The sequence below is a fragment of the Camelus bactrianus genome, chromosome 10, assembly GCF_048773025.1.
Source record: "Camelus bactrianus isolate YW-2024 breed Bactrian camel chromosome 10, ASM4877302v1, whole genome shotgun sequence".
Classification (NCBI taxonomy): domain Eukaryota; kingdom Metazoa; phylum Chordata; class Mammalia; order Artiodactyla; family Camelidae; genus Camelus; species Camelus bactrianus.
This window is the reverse complement of record NC_133548.1, coordinates 63222811-63244803: the sequence shown is the minus strand read 5'-3', so window position 1 is coordinate 63244803 and position 21993 is coordinate 63222811. Positions and strand designations below refer to the sequence as shown.

At 51.3% G+C, this 21993-nt stretch overlaps 1 protein-coding gene across 15 annotated transcripts in view; it reads left to right on the top strand.

The window, feature by feature from the left end:
* The window catches only part of SMCO4 (single-pass membrane protein with coiled-coil domains 4), a 54124-nt gene extending 32360 nt beyond the window's left edge, over nt 1-21764 (top strand). For 4 of the 15 annotated variants that reach the window (XM_074372860.1, XM_074372851.1, XM_045508969.2 and 1 more), the window contains 2 exons: nt 7333-7409; nt 21026-21764. In XM_074372860.1, coding sequence (XP_074228961.1) covers nt 21110-21289 — 180 coding nt within the window. In that variant the 5' untranslated portion in view covers nt 7333-7409; nt 21026-21109 and the 3' untranslated portion in view covers nt 21290-21764. Of the gene's footprint in view, nt 1-7332; nt 7410-14767; nt 14825-16247; nt 16390-20181; nt 20418-21013 lie in introns of all 15 variants that reach the window. The other 11 variants (XM_074372861.1, XM_074372856.1, XM_045508967.2 and 8 more) reach the window with 5 other exon arrangements.
* Nucleotides 21765-21993: the final 229 nt, after the last annotated feature.

Sequence of the window (21993 nt, the reverse complement as noted above, 5' to 3'; positions counted from 1 at the left end):
AGTCAGCTGCCGCTGCCTTGGTTCTTGCAGGGGCACCGTCAGTGCAGACATCACACACTGACGGTGGTTTGGACCTCACAGCACCTTTCTAGAGGGTCTCGGACCATACTTTGAAAACCACTGGATTAGACCAAACTGTCTTCATTCTCCTGCTCACACACACTGGACTCTCGTGCTTCCCATCTGCTCGGAACACTTTTCTTCACCACGTCTCCCTTCTTGTGTGTGAGTGTGCAAACATACACGTGTATACATGCGTGTGTGTTTGTGTGTGTCTGTCACCTAAGTTAACAGTGGTTCGTGGGTCTCCTCCGATAGACCGTAGACTGGGAGCCAGCTTTCCTGTTTATCTTGGTGGCAGTAGCACCAAGGGCCATGCCTATTAAGTGGTAACTTGTTTCATGTTGGCTGTCTTTAAGGGCTTCATAAATGTTTTGTGAACAAATGAAGAATTTGGGTTGGTATTTTTCCAGGGTTTCCTTAGAACATTGGCTCTCTGATATCAGTAAGTGTTAAGCATGAAAGGTCATCCACGGCTAAGTAGATCTGGGATTGTTCAGATAGGTATTTAATTGAAGGCTTTCCTGTGTTCTTTGTTGTGTAATGTGCATTGTGAATTTTTGAGGGGGATGGGAGGCTGCAGAATGTAGTATTTATCCAGTTGAATAACACGTGAACCTTCTTTGTTTGGCATGTCTCATAGGATTAGGATCCTTGGAATTTTCTTCAGGAAATAACTGCGTAGCCTGGCTTTTCCATTTTTACAGATTAGAAAATTCATTACCTATGTTTATTCATGCATTAATTTATACCTCAGATATTTAGTGAATACCTTTTAAGGTTAGACCCTGGTAGATTTAGGCATACAATGACAAGCAAAAAATCCCCAGACTTTGAGAAAATATTAATACACTATTTGTGAGGATTAGATGGTTAAGTGGGAGATTCAAGTATCATCAGCTCGATCATCAACCCTGAATTACAAGTGTCATGTCAGTGCTGTGTTGGAAGGTTCCGTCACCCCTCTGTATCCATGGGGGATTGGGTCCAGGACTCCCATACACCTGCAGATGCTCAAGTTCCTTATATAAAACAGTGTAGTAGTTGCATATAACCTATGCACATCCTCCCGTATGCTTTAAATAATCTCTGCATTACTTATAGTACTTAATACAATGTAAATGCTGTGTAAGGTGTTATAAATTCCATGTAAATACTATGTAAATAGTTGCTAGTGTGTGGCAAATTTCAGTTTTGTTTTTTGGAACTTTCTGGAAATTTTTTTCTTTTTTCTTTTTCTTTGTATGTATGTATATATATTTTATTCAAGTGTAGTCAGTTTACAATGTGTCAGTTTCTGGTGTATAGCATAATGCTTCAATCATATCTGAACATACATATATTCGTTTTCATATTCTTCACCGTAAGTTACTACAAGATATTGAATATAGTTCCCTGTGCTGTACAGTAAGAACTTATTGTTTATCTGTTGTATATATAGTAGTTAGTATCTGCAAATCTCGAACTCCCAGTTTATCCTCTCCCACCCCTTCCCCCCTGGTAACCGTATTTGTTTTCTGTGTCTGTGAGTTTTTTTCAAGTATTTCCCACCCGTGGTTGGTTGAATTCGCAGGTACTTAACCTGCAGATACGGAGGGCTGACTGTACACAGCGCTGAACCATTTGCTTTTTGTTTTTTCCATTTCTCAAAGCTCTGCAGAGTCTGTTTAGATAGTCCTCTCAACACTTTGTCACTGCTAGCATCCCTGTGTTCCAGAAGACTGAGGGGGAAGCTCAGCAAGGATGCGGGCCGTTGGCTGAGCCGTATCCGCTGAGAGTGCAGCGTTTTGGAGATGAGATCTTTTAAAACATGAGCCAGCCTCCTCTCAGTGCCTGGCACATAGTAGGTGCTTGTGTGTGTTGATTGGCTGAACAAAGAGTGAATGAATGTGCTTAAAGACTAAAGAATAAACCCCACACCATAGTCCCATCACCCCAGTGCCCAAACTTGCTGCGCCGTACAGGGTGGGCTGAATGAAATGTATACATGCTTTCCATGCTCTGCGCCTCTGACCCGGCCTGTGCGGGAGGGAACCGGCTGCTTGTTCTTCACTGCCGCACAAAACAAAACACAAAGCACACCCTCCTTTCTGTTTTGATCCATTACCGCCCATATGTTGGGGGAAAATGTTAACACGCTCTTCCTATGAAAATGTTTAATCAAAGGATGTGATGTTGATACAGTAAAATGGGCCTGTGTTCTTCTGACTGCCTGGACAGAAGAAGGCAGGCAGGTTTTGTGACAGAATGGGCTTGAAGTCAGGACTTCGGTAAGAAGATTAAGCCAGCGTTCAATGTGATATTTCATTCTGTGAAGTCAAACATTTCCATGTTTACTAACCAGTGCTTTTGGCTCTTGGCACGTGGCCTGCACCACTTTGGGCTGGATGAGCTCTGGGAATGTGTGAAAAAAACCCTCCTACTGCTCCATCCCCCACCACTGCGGACAGAGAGACAGACAGGACAGCATTCACCAGCTCTGATTATCCTCTTGTTTCAAAGCCTGAACCTTCTCCAGCCATCATGTTCCTGCCAGAGTCTGAAAACTAATAGGCTTAGAGGGGCCGAGGGTTGAGTGGGGTCACTTAATGGATGGAATGCATCTGGGCAGCTGAGTTTCCACGTGTAGCTCTGAGACTGAATTAAGAACATTCTCAGGGAGTTTTCTTGATCTCTAATTTTTGTGATTGAGTTAGAGTTGCCAAAGTATCATGAGTTGCTATTTAAAAAAAATTTTTTTTTCTGTTTCATTGTAAAAGAAATTCACATTAATTGTAGAAATTTGGAAAAATATCAAAAGGCATAATGCTGAAAATTACCGAAAATAATTCTAGTATTCAAAGATAATCACTACAAAACATTTTGTTGTACTTGCATACATTTTTACATGCATAATTAAGAGCATTGTGTATGAATTTTGATTTCTACTTTTCCCATTTAACATGTGAATATTTCCGCTTGCATGGAGAGCAGGACAGCATGGGAACTTGCATCAGTTTCATGTGGGTGCAGATTTCTACAAACTGAGTGGCTTGAAACCACAGCAACTTGTTCCTGGAGGCAGAAGTCTCAAGAAGCACAGCATCGGCAGGACAGAGCTCCCTCTGGAGGCTCTGGGGGGGGGGGGTCTGGTGGCTGCTGCCATTCCTTGGCGTGTGGTCCCATGTCTCCAATATCTGCCCCTGTTTTCACATGCCTTGTGTGTGTGAGTGTGTGTGTGTGTACACGAGCATGTGTGTGTGAGAGAGAGAATGAGAGAGAAGCCTCCCTTGTGAGCATTTGTGATGGCATCTGGGGCCCACCTGGTAATCGAGGGTATCTCTTCATCTTAAGATCCTTAAACACATCCTTCAAACACCTCTGCAGAGATGCCTTTTCTATTTAAGGTAACACGTGCAGGTTCCAGGCTTAGGACCAGATGTCTTTGTGGCCGTCACTCACACTACCGTAGGATTGAACCCTTTGGAACCAGACTGGGTGGGCTCAAATCCCAGTGCCGACTCTTACTATCAAGGTGACCTTGAGCAAGTGTCCTAATTCTCAGTGCCTCTGTCTTCTGATCTGTAAAGTGGGGATAGTAACAGTCAGTACCTCAGGATGAAGAGGGCTGGTATCTGTCAGGCGCCTTAAAGTGTAGGACAGTGCCTGGTCCATGTAAGGATATTGTAGTTGTTATTTTTATTAGAAAAATCTTTGCAAAGTATCATTTTAATGGCTACATGAAACTTTATTGATGAATCCACCATAATTTGTCTAATCATTTCCATTTGTGGGCTATTAAGTTTATCTCCAATTTTTCTGCCTCGTGTATGACACTGCACGGCTACCTTTGAGCAGGAAGTTTTGTCCCCATTTCAGATTCATCCCCTAGGGCAGAGTTCTGAGAATGGAACGGCAGTCTGAGAGGGTGTGTCCAGTTTTCAGCCATTTGATATGAGTTTGCCACACTGCCTTCCAGAAAGACTGGGCCTGTTCTACCCCCTCCAGTAGTTGAATAATGAGAGTGCCCATTTTGCTGTGGCCATACCTGCATCGAGCGTTCTCATTTTCAACATTCTCGAGTATTTTGACACGGTCTGCCCTTTAAGGCTGAAATGTAATGTAGCAAAGGGACTCAACATACTGGTTCCTTTAACAAAGAGTGTTCTTGCAAGGCAAGAAAACCTCTAAGGAGAAATGAAATCCTTGCTTTGTCAAGTTTCCAAGCACCTTCTCCATCCTGTTATGAAGTCTGGAAACTTCCTGAGTGTTTTCGAGGTTACAGGGTGGGCTGTTGGGGGAGAGGATACGTTAGCAGCAGGGCAGTGCTAGGTGCACAAGGATTTTAATACAACAATTTTGTTTTCGTTCACAAACTGGACAGTGAAAACTCTGCGCATTTGATGGAATGAGGGAAGCCCACCTGAACAGAAAGCAGATCAGTTTAATCACTTTACAACTGAAGCCGTGTGAGGGACAGGAGGATGGGGGAGGGAGGGAGCAGCTCCTGCGCTACCTGCTGGGTAAGGTGGGAGACTTGCCTGTGGAAACGCTGAGGGGACAGACTGCACCTGCTCCTCACACCCCTGCCACCTGTCAGCTTCCGTTTCTTTCCTGGGGGTGCACGTTGCAGTCTGGCCTTGGCCAGCCCGGGCTCCTGGGCTGTAGAGGAAGAGCAGGAGCCCCAGCTGAGTGAAAGGCAGGGTGGTGAGTCTTCCCTCCAGTAGTGAACTGATATGAATGTACAGTGCACACGATGTACAACTGGTCACACGTGCTTTCAGCAGCGTCCGGACCAGCTTTATGGTAGCCCCAGAGATGTGTCCAAATAATGTGACCTTATTTGGAAAAAAGGACTTTATAAATGTAATTAAGAAAAGGATTTTGAGATGAGGTCATTGTAGATTATTGAGGTGGCCCCTAAATGCCACCTTATAACTGAGAGGAAGAGGGAGGTTTAATACACACACAGAAGGCAGTGAAGGAGAGGAGTGATGTGGCCACAAGCCAAGGAATGCCAGCAGCCACCAGCAGCTGGAAAAGGCAAGGAGCAGATTTCCCCCTAGCGTCTCCGGAGGGAGTATGGCCCCACTGACACCATGATCTCAGGCTTCTGCCCCCAGAGCTGTGAGAGAATAAATTTCTGTTGTTTGACGCCACTCAGTTTGGGGTAATTTATTATGGCATCTGCAGGAAAATTGTGTACCAGTCTGTGCTCTGCTCAACAAGACAGTTCCACTGATTGTGTGCTTGGCTGTGTAGCAATGTCAAATGCTGTAAAAAGCTTGCAAGCTGCTCTTAATTTTTGTGCTTTTCTTGTTGTGAACCAGCAGCAAAGAGGTGGTGGATGGTACTGGTTTGCAGACCCCCCTCTGAGAGGTACTGGTCCAGTCTCCCTCCTTGGTTTTGTGAAAGGAAACAGAGGCCCAGAGGGGAAGTGGTTGGGCTGAGAGTAGAGCGCAGGTGTCTGCTGCTTGGAATGGGTTGGCAGGACGTGGCGCCGGCCTCCTGGGGGCTGGGTCTGGGGTGAGCGGACAGGAGAGCTGCCCTTCAGCCTGTCCTGCAGGTCAGCGGGCGTCCCTGTCGCTCTTTCGTGCCCCGCAGAGTGAAAGCTGATGCTCCAATGAGCCCCTGGACCCCTGAGCTGCCCAGAAGGCCAGAAGCCAGGGGACACTTGTGAAGCTAATGAGCCAACAGCAGCAGGCAAAGCAGCCTGTCAAGGGTAAAGGTCATGGCTTGCTGTCGGCTTAATTTCCACCTGACTGCTTTAGTCTGGTTTGGGTCATATTTTCCCTCTGCAGCCCGATTTTAACATTCGACTTTCTCCGAGTGGTAATTATCTCTTAGGGGATATAGGATGAGACTACAGTCCTTTTGACCTTTACGCTGCTTGAATACAGCCCATCCCACTTGACCTGGCCTTCAGGCCCCCTGAAGAGCTGGCTCCTCTCCAGCCCTGCCCCCAGCGCTCCCTTTCACACAGCCCGCTCTCTGAACCTCACCGCAGTCGTGCCCCTTCCTAGCGGGGACTAGAAGGGCTAGCTAGAGTCTTGAAGCCCTATAATGGGTGAGTTCATGATCACCTTAAGAACCAACAGGAAAATAGGTCAAGGGGATAGTGGGTAATCTTTTAAGATCTTAGGGGAAAAAAATTTCACATTTGCTAAAACAGATCAGACAGCACAGACAACTGATACCAGCCACTGGCGTGTGAACTAAGTCATCTGGTCTACCATCCAGTGCAGGTGCGCCACCAGATGGCTGAAGCCACAGGCATAAACCAGGCGAGACGAGAAGAAAGACTCTGGCTGAGCCCAGCACTAACTGCTGACCCACCAAACCAAAAGTAAATGAAATGTCTATCGTTTAAGACCAAAAAAAAAAAAAAAAAAAAAAGGCAGCCCAGTAAATCAAGACTTACCTTTGAGTTGCTACACTTCTAATTTTGGTAATGATACACGTTGTGTGATTATTCGGTCATTCCTCCCTTGCTGTAGCACTTAATGAGTCTCCCACTGTTGTATTTTCATTGAAATTCTGATTTGTTTTGTTTTATTTCGGATCATACCCGCGTTAAGAGCCCCCTTTCCCCAGTATCTGGGTCTCGGTCTTAATCTTTAATACCGCCGGGAGGTTCTGAATTATTTGTTGGGTCTGCTCTCTGGGTTTCACACATCTCTCTCTCCCTGTCCTCGCAGAGGACAGCAGTTGTGGGACCGTAGTTCAGAGGCCCAGGTCACTTTCTCTCGTCTTTTATTTTTCTTGAGGCTTTGTTTCAGAAGCCTTTATTTCTTTACCCTCTACTTGTGTTTGTCTTTCTAGACCCAACCCTGGGTATCTTATTTTTAAATAAGTGATTTTTGGTTGCAAGAAACAGAAATGCTCTCACACCAGCTTGAGTTACAGAGGGTCTGGTGCGGGAATCTTGGGAATGGGGGGAGCAGAGCTCGATCAGCTGCTGGGAGCTGGAGTGGGAAGGGCCCTCGGACTTAGAGGCTGCATGGTCCTGTGCTCTCAGGTGTGTGTCCGTGTGTCAGTTTCTCTGGATCAGGGCTCACCGTTGCCTGCCTAACTTTGCATGTCTTTATTCTCAAATGAGGAAAGAAGGGAGTAGGGGAGTGGGGCAGTATGTCTGACGGTGACCAGTGTCCATCCCTAAACCAGCCAGTTGCGGGAGGGGAGCCACGTGGCTGCCCTGTCAGCATGGACTTGGGGTGGATGTCACAACTAAGAGGTCTGTGGAAGGGCAGCCCCGCCAAACCTGTCACACCTCTTCTTCTGGTTTCTCAACAGGAATAACCCAAGTCACCTTTCCTGGAAATCAGTTTGCTGAAGCTATTGAAACAGCAGCTCTTGAAGTTGAAGAAAAGGTAAACAGAAGTGAACTTGTGTCTGCTGAAATTATCTTAAGAGGAAACCCATGTTTGGAGGCATTACCATCCCTGTCTTTCCTCCAGCACACCCAGTTCTGTGTGTAATATTCCATCCCCCTCTGCCTGGCCAAAGTCCTAGTGCTCCCTCAAGGCCTCTATCAAATGCTGCCTCCTTGAAAATGAAGACTTTTCCCTTCTCTCCCAGCTGGCAGTGGCTTCTCCTGCTTTTGAAGCCCCCACAGCGCCATCTCCTTCTTAGTGATGTGTATCCTGGTGGGCTTACATTATCTTTCGTGCCCCTCTGACTGTTCTCCCCCAGCTGTGTCGAAGGTAGGGGCTCCTTCTCTGTGACCCCCCCACCCCATTGTAGCATTTCCACACTTGATTCGAGTTGCCTGTTCGCATGTTTTCCTCTGTCACCTCCTCGAGGACGTATCTGAGTTGTGCCGGGAACGTAGTAGATGCTTCACACACATTTACTGAAGGAACAAGGACTTGACCTGCTCTAGGCGGCCAGCCCCTGTGTGGATTCGCTGTGTACCTCCACCGCTCCCCTCGCGGAGGGCCGGGACTGTAAAGCGTTCTCGTATCAGTTCTGTTCTTTGAGCATTCATCGGACATTGCTAATCTTCTCTCGTGGTCCTTTGTGTTTTGGCTGTTGGTGAAATGAAGCTAATAGCAAAGCTTTTGTATCTGATTTTTCTTTTTCATGGGCAATTTGGGCCCATGTTAAAAGTGGTACTCCAGAAACTGGAGGGGGAGGGAGGTGACAGGCAGGTGGGGAAACCAGTGATGGTGAGAGCACGGCTCCCCAGCCTGTCTGCACCTCCCCGGGGCTGATGTTGAATGGGGCTGCACGAGGTGGGGCTTGGTCATGCCTGTGGCCGTGGCCCCTCCTGTCTGCTGGATGGCACACTGCCTCCTCCATCCAGCTATCCATCCATACGATCTTATAGGCTACCTCAGTCGACAGACAGTTGCATCTGAAGCCACCTCCCTGCTTTTTGCTTTAAATGAATGAGTTGACAGATTCCTTTTCTCACCTGTTTTTACTACATCTGCTGAATATCCTGAATAAGTTCCTTACTAATTTTACCAGTTGTGTTGGGCACCGTACTCTTCTCAAGAGGACTCGTCCCAGCCTTCGCTACCTGACAGTAACCAGCATTTGCCTCTTGTATTTAAGGAGTTTTTCCCCTTTCAGAGGGTGCTTCTACACACAGCACCAGAGTTTCTTCTCCCACCAGTCCCAGGAAGCAGGCAGGGGCAAATGGTAACTTCCCATTTCAGGAAACAGGCTCAGAGCAGTTAGGTGTCCTGGGTGGGTCCGCATCCCCAGTGTGGATGGTGTCCTGTTCCCTCCCCTGCATCATCTCGGTCATTCCCCTTGGAAGCCTCTGCTGCCGTCACACAACCTGGGGGCTCCATCTCTCACCCAATCCCAGTGCTCCTCTCAGCGGTGGGGCTGGGGGGAGCCGTGACCTGCTCTGGGGAGATAGGGTCTGACTCTGCTGTTTCTCCCACTCCCAGCTAGGCTGCTTCCTTGAACAAGTTGGTATCTTGCTCCCGAGACCTTCCAATCAGTCTTGGAAGTTTTATTTCTGTTAGGGCTTATTTAAATGCAGGAAATTTAATTAGTTTACGTGAATGCTGCACTGTCTTCCTCTGTGAGTGAGCTGGAAGACACTAACAGGGGTTTGAGCAGCTCAGTCTAGCTGCATGTAACAATTTCCTTCCCCTGCCTTCTCCTTTAGATAATTGCAAATGGTCCCGTCAGTCAAGGCGGCAGAGCACAGTGCTTTACTGCCATGTGGAATTGTTTAGTTAAATGTGATTTTTTAAAAAATGGCTCAACTTTTAATTAGAAAGCAGATTGTCGAATGACATTCTGATTTGTTCTTTGATGGTGGAGCTGCAAAATAGGCCCATCACGATAAGAAGCCAGGTTCAACTCCAGAAGGAGGCTTATTAACTTAAGAGCAGGATGTGATTTCTGTGAGTCATTGTTTTCCTAAAATAGGCCATCTTCTCTAGTCTTTTTGTTGAGAGACCTTCCTCTGCCTCTGATACCACCTCAGATTAACATTTTCCTGGGGGGAGATTGGAATCCCCCAAAAAGGGCAGTGCTCCCAGTGGTGTAACTGCCAGGGCACAGAACTGATTCCAAGTCCTTCTGCTGGGACTTCTTGAAAACATCCATGTCAGGAAATCAGCAAACGTGTTAAGATGCTGGTAATTGAAGAAAATATCAGGTTACGTACTTTACTTCCCATTGTGATGTGATGCAGACACCATTTTACTGTTTACATGACTGTTTTCTTAGCCCCAAGCCTGGTATCTGCTTTACTACCGAAGGGCGTCGTAGAAGCACCTGCACACGTCCTGGGCGAGTTTGGCACCGTGGGCTCCCCATGTGGTGCGCCCCACGCCAGCCCCACCCCTGGCTGGCACCGTGGCGGACATCCAGGTGCCTGGAGAGCAAAGTTTGTAATGGGAATAGCAGATGAGGGGCTCTTAGTCCAGTGTGGTTGGCACTGTGGTGGAGGTTGTTACTGGATATCATGGGAGCACAGACATGAACCCCTCACTCATCTTGGGGACTGGAAAATCATGAAATGCTTTCAAGAGTATGTGACCCTTGACCTTCAAGACCCATGAGTCTTGAAGGCAGAGTTTGCCAAGCAGAAGGAGTGATGGGGAGGAAAGAGGTGGAAAAGGGTGTTTCCGATGGCTGCATGGGTGGAGGCCCGGGAGGCCAGCAGGGGCATGGCATGCCCAGAGGTCTGCGCGGAGGACCGCCGTGGCCACTGCAGTTGGAGGCGTGGCTGGGCTGGGCACTGAACGGTGGGCAGAGGTCAGATCCTAAAGTGGAACGCCCCGTGGGCCTTTACACTGGGGAGACACTGGATCAGGTTTGATTGTACAGTGGGGATGCTGTGGGCTCTCTCCTTCCACGTCTTCTCCCGAATGCTGGTGATCCGATTCAGACACGCCAGCGTGTTCATCAGTTCCCACGGGCATGGGACCCAGAATTCCACAGACTTCCAAGTTTAAGGATGACTGCAGGCTCTCTCCCGGAAGTCACAAGGCTGTTATTAAAAGTTACTGACATGCGGTTGGTGTTAAATTACAGTCCGCCTCCCCTTTCCTCGGGTTCTGCATCGGTGGATTCAGCCAACTGCCGATTGAAAATAATTTGAAACAAGGAAATTTCCAGAAGTTTCCAAAAAAAGCAAAAATTGAGTCTGCCACATGCCAGCAACTCTTCACGTAGCATTTACATTGTGTTTGGTATTACAAGTGATCGAGAGATGATTTAAAATGTACGGTAGGATGTGTCATTGTTGTATACAAACACTATTCCTTATATGAGGTACCCAGGGGAGGCAGGATCCTGGAACCAACCCCCTGCAGATCCCGAGGGACAGCTACTGCCCTGCAGGGAGTTTCTGGATGACTCTGTCTTGTCCTCCACTGGGAGTCTGATGTGTTTCAGGTTCCCATGGAGCACGGACTTGACACAGGCTGTCGGATTTCCCATAGATTTGGGAAACGGCATTCCAGCAGTGCAGTGTCACCACCATCTTGAGTTTGTGACACTTTTTAATTGCAGGAATCCAGATGTGCAATTATCAATTACTGTCAGCTTGGCTTTTATTAGTTTAGCACCATTTGGTCAGTGTTAACCTTGAAGTGTGGGTGGTGTGTATTTACGCCAGGGATGTCTTTTGTCTGACGGGTTTCCAACAACTAGGCTTTAAAACATGGATGAGGTTTAGATGACTCGTCCGTACCCCTTTGCTGAAGAAGACGTGTACATGCCCTGCGTTTGCTGCTACGGTGATTCTTCGCAGTTACTGAGTATGTTTTGCTGGTAAGGGGAAGTGTGGGATGGGTCCACACCCATCCACGGGCAGTGATTTTCAGGGGATTTAGAAATGTTCGTGCTGTTCAGGGCTTGAGAAAGGGGCAAGTTCAGGCAGGGAAACTGAGGTTAGGCTGTTGCATAAATCTGCATGAGCAAGACAAAGGCCTGACCTGGCAGTAGTGAGGGTGGAGCAGGAGGATATGTTGAGAGATATTTAAGAAGTGGGACTGGTAGGATTTAGGGGACAGTTTGATACAGGGAATGGTGGGGAGGCATCCATGAAGACCCCCAAACTTCTGGTTTGGGCAACATTAGTAAGAGGGGCAGACTTGGATCATTCAGGAAATACTTACTGAGCCCCTGGTTGGGGGAAGTGGGCAAAAATGATTAACTCTTTAAAAAGAAAGAAGGGTGGGACAAAAGAAGAGGTGTTTTAAAGGTATAAGAAAGGCCAAAGGGCACTCAGTTTTGACTGAGGGGACCAGGCGGGTTTTCTCAGTGGCTAGTGTGTGAAGCAGGCCAAGGAGAGAGGACCTGGGTGCAGGTGCAGGTTGGCTGGTTCTGCGCCACGCGCAGCGGGATGGGAGGACGGCTGCTCGACGTGGCGTCAGGGACGGGGCTGGGCTCTGCACACAGAGCCCGGAGGGCCGGGCCGAGTTCACACTGTGTCTTGTTGGCGCCGGGGCTTATTAGTTAGAGGACTAAGAGCAGACTTGGTTTCAATGAAATCATTCTGTCTGGAGACTGAGGAATTAGGAGGTTGGAGGCAGGAAGACGTATGGGGTGAGGGCAGGCGGAACACGCAGGCTCTGGGTGTCTGTGCAGCGGGGGTTTCATTTGGAGATGGGTGGGCCATGGAGTCTAGAGTCAGTGCAGAAGGAGAATGATCAGCCTCCACGAGGGAAGGCAGGGTCGAAGGTGACCCGGAGACCCTCCCTCACTTAGGTGGCGTGGGTACCGGAGGTGGCTGCGGCCCCATGTGGTCAGCGCGGGCGGCCTCGTTGCTGACGCGGAGCACTCGGTGGAGCCCATGGATGGACCACAGGCAAAATCAGCAGACTCGGTCGTCAGCACCCGAAAGCCTCTTGCTCTCTGCCGTTTGCCCAAACTGTCCTCGTCGGCTGTTCAGTTTGGTGAACCAGCTTAAGGTTCAGCCAAAAGGGTGACTTTCAAATTAAAGATCAAATACTCATCACTTTGTTAGTGCGAACTCCGCTCCGGCAGCCTGAGTTCATCGTCTGATGGGGCCGTTCTCCTCCTTCTACCCCAGAGCGACCCTCTGGCAGCAGGAAGGCCTGCGGTGAAGCGCGCAGGATGGGCTCCAAGATGTTGGCCAGTGTGTCTGTAGCGGCCTTTTTAGGTTGACCTTCTCGCCCAAAGACACGCTGGTTTCAGGTTTGCTCCTGCCCCTCCTCCCCCGGCTCTGCGCCAGGCTCTCGCCCACTTTTTCTTAGGCGTGTGCTCTGAGCAGAGATGCTGCCCCCTGTACTCTCTGTAGCACAGCACAGCCCCGCCTCCCAGTCCCCTCCCGCTGCTTTGTCTTCATAGCACTTCGCTCCTTGACACACTGTATGTCGTTTGCCTCTTGTCTGTCTCCCTTTCCTAGAATATGCGTTCTGTCAGAGCAGGAACTTTATTTTGCTCATTATTCCATCCCCTCTGCCAGGACAGTGCCTAGCACATCGAGGCTGCCCTGTATTTGGGGAATCAGTGACTGGTCAGGTGGATCCGTCAGTGCATCAGTCTGTACATTCACAGTTGAGCAGTGCCTGGTGGGCTGGGAGGTAGGTGCCCTGTAAGCGTTTGATTGAACCCGGTGAGTGAGTGGCTCTGTGTGTGATTAGCTAGCCCCCAGCACTTAGGTGCTCAGCCAGGTGTCTGCTGAAAAAGTGACTGGGTTAGAGTGTTTGCCTGTCTCTCTGAGGCTGGCCTCCTGGTGGGCTGAGCCCCGGTTTCTGTGTTTGAGGAAGGCCCAGATGTGCAGTCTTGGCTGCGTTTGGTCACAGCTGCTATTTGTGTTTGATGGTGCACTCAGCCCCTCGCTCGCTCTCTCTGTCTGTCTGCTATCAGCCAGGCGCTGTAATTAACTTGCTGTAATTTAGTTGAGAGATGAATTTTTCATTTTAAAGGGGCCGTAAACAACTGGCACTTGTGATATCTTGGTTGTTAATGAAGTTAATGCCGAAGTTAACATGAGGACAGTGTTAGGCGTCTAGGGGAGAAGGGGCTGGCAGCCCACGCCTGGCACAGGAGCACGAGGAGGGCAGAGGCGATCCTGCGGACCTATGGTTCTCCACACCCGGGGCGCTCCTCAGCATGTGGGCAGAGCCCAGGGTGAGCGGGGGTCACGTTTCACAAGGATTTGGGGTAAGGTAAAGAATATGAAGACAAATACGGCTGTCCGTTGGAGGAGAGTTCAGCATAGCATGGTGGTTACACGCAGGTTCTGGAACCAGTCCGTGTGGGTTTGACTCTGTCCTACCACTTATGTGCTTCGTGGTCCTGGGCAAGTTGCATAACCCCTCAAAACCCCATTTCTCACTTCTGAGACGGGAGCCTGGGACGCAGTAGAGCCTTTGGCATGGGGCTGTTGTCAGCATTTGGTGGGAGCCAAGGCAGCCTCTGACCACAGTGCCGTGCACAGCAGGAGTGAACAGCAAGCGGTCATGTTACCTACGAGTGCTTGACCGTTTAAAACAAAGGAGGAGACAGTTAAAATTCTGGCGGTCGCTTTGCCCCAGATCTGGCCTCTAGGAATAAATGTCCACTCAGCTCTGCCATATTTGAGATAGACAAGCACTGCCTTAAATAAAAACAGTGCATACAGCTGGCTGGCTTCTGCATCTTCAGGAATTTTCCCCCAGCCTTGCCTTAGTCTTGAGCTGCCACAGAGTTGGGCTGTCATTAACAAAGTGACACGTTGGTGATGCTTGCTTTCAGTACCTGCTGTCTTAAAGTACCTCACTGAATAGCACATGAAGTTGAAGGAACCTGCGGGTTTGGATGAAGAGTTGCTGTCTAAGGAGTGACAGTACTTACAAGAGCTTGTAGCTTTTCCGAGGGCCTTCACATCTGTTACTTCCTCTTCACGCTCACGAGGGCCTTTTATTCATCATGGTACAAGAGACTCCGGGCATTTCCCCGACTTCTCCTGGGAATGGGGTTGAAACATTCACTAGCCCTCCCTGTGGGGAGGTCTTCTCCGTCCAGTGTTTTTTCCCACCGAGAGTCGCCTCGTTTAGTGAATTGAACTGGCTTTTTCCCCCCTAATGAAATGAAACAAAATAGAATATAGCAGAGTGTGTTGCACGTAAGAAGCTTACACAGCATCGTGTAAAACTTTGGTTTTAGCTTGTACGGTGTATGCTGCTGTTCATTGTATTCTTTCTGTGTGTCTTAACTGTTTCAAAAGGCATAGTTTTGGACCCTCTTACAGGAGTTTCAGGTTACTTCTTTTCTGTTTAATTGTCTCCCTTGTCCTTTTCAGGGTTGTTTGCTTCAGGTCAACTGGTGAGAACAAACTGCTGCGCTTGAGGTTGCTGGTGTGAGTTTAGCTTTAACTCGAATACGAAGAAGGGCGGTGGGTTTTCTGGGTTAAACAACCAGACCCAGCCAGACTCCCACCGTCACAAGGGGTCCTGTCCAGGGCCAGTCCCACTGGTGCCTCAGAGCCTGCTCCAGCTCCCCCAGCCCCCAGGGGTAGCTCGCCATCAATTCTTTTTCCTTCCTTCTCCTGGTCCATTTCCCCCTATAACACAGACATTCTATAATTGCCTTAAAAAACAAACAAAAAATGAACAAAACTCTTGTCCTCATATCCCCTTCTGATCCTGACCCTGTTATCATAGTGATGATGATGGTGGTAATACAGACACTTACTTAGTATTCTGTATGGACAAGGCATTACTCTACTGTATCAGCTCATTAGGGGATTATGATCCCCATTTTTCAGATGAGAAATCTGAGGCACAGGAAGTTAACTTGCCGGAGGTCACAGGGCTGATAAGCGGCAGAACTCGGATTGCAGCAGAGGCAGGCAGCCCCTGAGTCCTGCCTTGGGAAGCGTTGCCGACTGGTGGTCTCCATCCTCTAGACCACCCCCTCCCTCTTAGGGACCTGCTCAGATCCGGGCCCCCTCCCCACCTCCCCACCAAAACTGTCCTCTCAAATCACCCATCCCCTCCGCACAACCAAACCCTATGGGTGGCCCCTGCTTCCTGGAACACTTTCTGCCCTTGCCTTCCAAGATACATGCTCTTCCCATTTCCTTCCTCTCACACCTTTTCAGTCTCTTTTACAGCTTCCTATTTAACTCTCCAAGAAGGGCAAAAGCCCTTCTCTGTCTGTGCCTTGCCCCCACCCCAGCTCATCCCCCCCCCCCCCCCGCCCCGTGCCTCTAGGCTTACAGTGGCGACAGCTGCCACGCCCCGTCTCAGCCCAGCTGTCTCCCTGAAGCGTGGACTCACACACTGCACTGCTGCTCGGTGCTGCACCCCCTGCGCCCCTGCATGGCGCCCTCACCGCCTCCCCCCGACCCCCAGCTTGCTTGGGCCCAGTGTCTCACACTGCAGTACAGCTCCGTTTGGACCACAGCCACGTTTCCAGTGCTGGAGCCACCCATGAGTAGTGTCTGCTGTGTTGGGCAGGGCAGATTTAGCCCCTCTTGGATACGGGAGCTGGGACTGACTGTATGCTCTGAATTGTCCCTCAGTTGCCTGAGCCAGCCTTCTCCTCCCATCAAACCTCTCGGCAGGAGACGGGGTCTATGGTACAAAACCAAACAGAGCAGAACTCCTTGGTATTTCCCCTCTTAACGTGTGTCTGCACTGGACAGACCTCCCTGGAGAGCGAGTTACCATGTACCATTTATTGAGCACCTGGCATGGCCTGCTAAGATCATACTTCAGTCTTTGTCATTTTTTTTTTCAGTAACTCTACAAAGCAGGCTTTCTTATCCCATTTTACAGAGAAGGAAAGTTAAGGCCTGAGAGACGAAGTACCCTGCCTAAAGTCAAATAACTGGACGTGGCAGAGCTGTGGCTCAAACCTGGTTTCAGACCCACGTTCTTACCTCTGCGCCGGGCTGTTTCCCTGGTGGGGTTTAACACTGTATGTACGTTATGATCTCTTGGTTGGAAGAAATACATATAAAGATTTTAATAAACGTGTGTGTGCATGTGTATATGTATATACACATATATAGAAAAAAGATTCGAAAGCTCAGAGAAAAATCAAGCCTAAAGTGATTCTATCCACAAGGACGTTTCCCCACCTGCCTCTCTGCTTCCCACCCCCCACCCAGACGCAGCAGGACCAGTTGGGATGTTCCAGTGCTGACCAGTTGTCAGGGGCTTGCTGGTGGGGGAGGGGGTGTTGGTGGAACTCGAGTGTTTGTGACGTCTGCCGTTGCCTTGGTTAGGGGAGCTGGAGGCAGTGGGATGGCCAGGTGGTGGTCACAGTCGGGCCATAAAGCTGGAACTCAGCTAGCGGCTTGTCCATCCTTCCTGGGCTGCACGCTGGGAAGGAGCCAGACCGTGCCTCTTGGGCCGCATCTTTGGTTTTGTCTCCGAGAGGAGCTGGTGAGCAATGACGTGGCCCCGAAGTGGGTAAGAGTGCTGGCCCATGAGTTATCTATCACAAGTCACCACCATGTCGGGGAGTTTGCGCCAGGGTGTCGATCAGCTGTGCACTGTGCACTTTTCAGTTCAGCCGACATTTCCTTCACGGAGAAACTTTCTCGATGAAGGAAGCGGTGTGCTCATTTACAGTCTGGCACAGCTTCTCTCTGCTTTCGGCAAGGGACAGCTTATGGCCTCGCTCGTAGCAGCCCTAGTCTGCGCCCTCCCCTCCTGCTCCGCAGGCCCAGCGGGTGCTGCTTTATCTTAACGCTGTCCCTGGCTGTTTTGAGGCCGTGCCCTTCTTGGCTCGTGGTCCGCAGGGCTCCACGCTCTCCTCTGCTTCACTCGCCTCCTCTCCGCAGGCCTCTTCGCTTGCCCTCCCCCTCCTGCCCTCTGACCGTCAGGTGCGCGGGGCTCGGGCCGGGCTCTTTCCTCCAGCTACCTTGTCCTTGGGGAGCTCACCTTGTCCAATAGCTGATGACTTCCGAGTACAGAGCTTCAGCCCAGCCCCAGCTTTGGCTCATGTCGTGAGCCGCCTCCTTGATTTTTCCATGGCAACGTCTGCTGGGCGTCCCCACACGTGGACAGGTGTGAACAGAGCACTGATGTCCGCTGCCCGCCTTTCTCCCTCACCACCTGAGGCAGGGTCACCACCCAGCTGGTTACTCAGGCTCCAGCCTTAGGTCCACCCATGATTTCTCTCTCCCTTATGCACCACATCTGATCTGTCACTAGGTCCTGTCGAACCCCCACCGTGAAACCCAACTCCCTCCTCACCTGCGTCACTGCCGACCCTCCCAGCCAAGTGGGAGCCGCCCCGCCCCTCCCTGGCCTGCTCCAGGAGCCTCCCTTCTTACCCCACAGACCTGCCAGAAGGAGCTTTTAAAACTTGCGGCTCCCTGTGTGAAGCCCTTCAGTGCCTTGTGCTGTTCGTGGAGTGAAACCCGACGCCTTTCCATGGTCTGCCAGCCCCTGGATGACCTGGCCTCTGCCGCCCTCTCAGTCACCCCCTGTCACCCTCCTGGCTCCTCCCCTCCCTGTGTCTGCCGCTCTTCCCAGCTTTCGTCCTGGCTGGGCCCTCTTCCCTGCCCTCCATCGTCATCTCTGGGATGTGTTCGCTCCCTCACTCCCCACCACGCCGACCTGGGCCCGAGGGAGCGTGTGGGCCACTTGAGGCCCACCCCACGGGTGAGGAGAGCAGGGAGGCCGCTGCTTGAAGGACCCAGACTTGAGACCAGTGTCTTCGTCCTTTCAGTCCTGAGCAGACCTGCACCGTCCACCGGTAACTGGGGGCTTCTTTCAAGTGCATGCTGCTCATCACGGAGGCTGGCGCCTGTGTGGGAGGGTGTAGGCCGCGGCCAGGGGGTGGCAAAGCTCTGGCCCGCGCCGTCAGCCAGCGTGGCCGGGGCCCCTGTTAACTCCGGGGCCCCCAGTGCTGCCTTCCTGCGGGGGGTCCTATGAGTGGGGGTCCTGTAGGGGAGGGGGGATCCTGTGGAGGGCCCTGTGGAGTGCTGGGTGAGGGGGTCCTGTGGGGGAGCCCTGTAGGGGGCTAGGTGAGGGGCCATGGCAGGATCCTCCTTTTTTCACAGACCTGATAGGCCGTTGGGTACAAGTCAGAGTGCTGCTAATGGCTTGTCTCTTTAAACAATTTCATGAAGCTGTGTCAGGGAGAGAGTAGACCTCGGCTCATAACTTTGGACAAGGGGTGCAGTCCTCTGCTCTGTGAGATACATTTACAGACGGTGACCACTAGCAAGGCATTTTCCCTCTTGCTCCTTGGTCTCCTCAGCTCTGAAGTGGGGGTACTACGCCGGCTCTGTCTGCCCGCAGGCTGTTGGGGTGGGCTTCCTGAGTGTCCGCGAACGGGGCCTGAGTGCCTGCTCTGCGCCAGGCTCCGTATCCCGGAGTCTTGTCTCGTCCTCACCACTGTCCTGCGAGGGGGGCACTGCCATTCTCCGTACACACAGACACAGAGACACAGACACACACAGAGACACACACAGACACACACACAAACACAGAGACACACACAGACCCACACACGCACGGCTGAGGCTGAGCCGCTCGGGGAGCCCTGCCCAGGCCGCAGGGCAGGTGGGGAGGGGAGCGGAGGGCCGGCCTGTGCTTTCTGGGCCGGGCGGGCAGGTATCTTCTTTTCTGATCCTTGGTCACTCATTTTGTGAGAGAAATCGTTCTTGTGGTTAAGGTGATGAGGTTGAGGCCCCGTGAAGCCCAAAGCCGTTCAGCCAGTGAGTGGTACGTCCTGAGTTTGAAGCCAGGTCTGCCTGCAAGTTCTCTGAAAGTTGTGAAAAGGAGCGTTTGTAAAGCTAGGGTTCCTCCACCTGTCAGGTCTTAGGAAGGCAACAGTGGCTGTTTTGAGAAGCCTGATGGAAGTTGTACATTTCCCTAAACGGGGCCGCCGGAACTTTAACATTTGCTTTTGGCTGGCATCCGGTCATCCCAGTGCAAATTATCAGCCCTCCTGCACCGTGAGAGACTCTGCCTGACTGTGGATAATACGAAAAAGGTTCTGGGCTCCACCTGGGGCAAGAGCGGTGGTAAGAGATTAGATCCGTCTACCAACAACAGGGTTTCCACAGACCTTTTCTTTTCCGACTCGGAATCCACATTCCACATCCTGCCTCTCAACACACCGGCTTAGGTGTAAATGTCATCTTCCTCATCAGGGTTGGGACAGGCCACCTCTGCCCTGGGACAAAACTGGGTACGCAGTGTCTTGTTACAAAAGCCTCTTTGTTAGTGGAGCTCCTGCCTCCACGCTCCTCCCCCAGAGTAGTATGACGGCATTTGCCTGTTTTATCCCCCCGCCCAGTGTCCCGCCCTCACTCCTCCACTGTGCTGAGAAGACACTCCCGCTGCTGATAAAGACGGGAAGGCTGAGCTCGCCACATGCACACGGGGACACAGAAGAGCTGGGTGCTGAGGAATTCGTCCCGGGGGCGGTGACGGCAGGTCCGTCCGGTTAACAGGGGCAGGAGTGGTGGCCCCGGCGCCCCCGGCCCCAGCAGTAGCGTCCAGGTGACGATGAGGCCCGTGGCCTCCTCGAGGCCCTGGTGTGAGATGGGCTCCGGGCATGGCCACACAGCTCTGTGTCCTGCTTGCTTCCTGAGCCTGGTCCTCTTTCCTTCACAGGGAATCCTGTGAGGCGCCAGAGGTCTCTGATTAAACTCCTCAGTTTAAAGTCTGTTTCTGTTGCTTAAAGCTCAGTCTTGTATGGAGCTGTTGCTGCATAGTGACCCGTGGGCTTTTATTCATTCCCCAGGCCCCTGACAGCACTGCTCCCCGACCCGAGCACCTCCACAGGGCACAGAAGTGACAAGATCCAGGTTGTGTGGGTGGCAGGACCGCAGGCGCAGCCAGTCTCCCTGCATGGTCTGTCTGACCTGATCTCCGCTCCGCCTGCCGCCCAGCGTGCAGCCCTGGACCGTGGGCTCTGTGAGGGCAGACCTGAGTCTTCCACCTCCTCCTCAGCTCTGGAGCAGAGCCAGACACTAATAGGTGTTCAGGAAGGTTTGGGTGGATGGGTAAAGGAACCAATGGGGAGACAGAGAAGCCAGTGCCTCTGGGCTCTCTTCCGCCCAGTGAGGCTGACCTGGCCTGTGATCAGGCCCCGGGCTCGGGCAGGAAGGGAGCCACATGCCTGGAATCCACAAGGTTCAACCCCAGAGCTTGGCTGGGGAGACTGTGGCATTTTGAACAGCGAAGTAAGTAGGTGGAGCCTTGGATGGGAGAGATGGGCCCCTCTCCTCCGAGTGGAGGCAGCATGGTCAGTGCTTCCTGGCCCTCTGGTGTTATGGAAGTGATCGTGTTTATGTGGCATCTGGGGCCTATCCTGTTGCTTGTGGAGCTGAGAGGCCTTACATTAGCACCCCGGTTACCTGCTCACAGCACACCTGCAGAGGCGCTGACAGAGCTGGAACCCCGGGCGTGTCGGCTTGTCGCCACTGCCCTCCCCTTAGAGGGGCTGACCTCTGCTGCGGCCTCGCCTGCTCTTACCCCTGGTCTGCTAAGCTGCAGACACTCTTCCCAGTTTAGCGTTTGCCTTTAAGTCTGCGATTCCCTTTTCCTTTCACTCCGTTCCTTCTTGATCGTAGTTCTCTCTACAGGAGCACCTGTGTCCTAACCAGAGGAGTGTGGCCCTTCCTCCAAAGCCCTCTCCAGACGCGCCCTCCAAGCGTCCCCCAGGAAGGATGCGGCAGCTCAAGGGGAAGCCCAAGAAGGAGACGTCCAAGGACAAGAAGGAGCGGAAGCAGGCCATGCAGGAGGCCCGGCAGCAGATCACCACGGTGGTGCTGCCCACGCTGGCCGTGGTCGTGCTCCTGATCGTGGTGTTCGTGTACGTGGCCACGCGCCCCACCGTCACCGAATGAGGGGCCTCCCCCGGGCGAGGAGGCTCCGGAGGGCAGAGCAGCAGAGTGGCTTCCATCCGCAGCTTTTCCTGACGCTGAGCTCCGAGCAGGAGCGCCCTGTCTTCTCTGGTCTGTGACTTGATTAAAGTTTCTCCACGTTTCTCGGGAGGGAATAGGGAACCTTTTATCAGTGAACGTGCCATACACCTTATGGTCCACTTCATGTGCCTTTCAGACTTCAAAGCCGTGTGTGTGTTTCTTTTTCTCTCCTACAATCGATACGTAGCTCACCTGGTGAGAGGCGGAGTCTCTGGTTCGCGAATCAGTTGGAATCAGTGCTCACCCCACCCCTGTTGTTTTGAACATGACTCTTTCCTACACGTGTTCACTATTTCCAAAGGGACTGAATTTCTTCTCTGTGCTTAATGTGATTTGAAAACTGTCGACTCAAAAGTGAAATATTTATTTTTTGAATAAAGGAGATAATAGCCTTAAACTGGACATTGAGCTTGTTTTGCCAGGAGGTGGCCTTGCTCTCTGCGGGGAGTGCAGGAGGGCACTGTCTGTCTGTGGGGCCCCCGGCCGGACAGTGTCCCTCTCCCCTCCAGTCCCCTGGGCCTTCCCGTCTCCACTTCATTCCTTGCTGTGAATCACTTACAGTAAAATTGTGCTTTTTGACCAGATCACTTTAAGTTTGAGAGACTTTTGAGAGGGCAGGAAGGGTG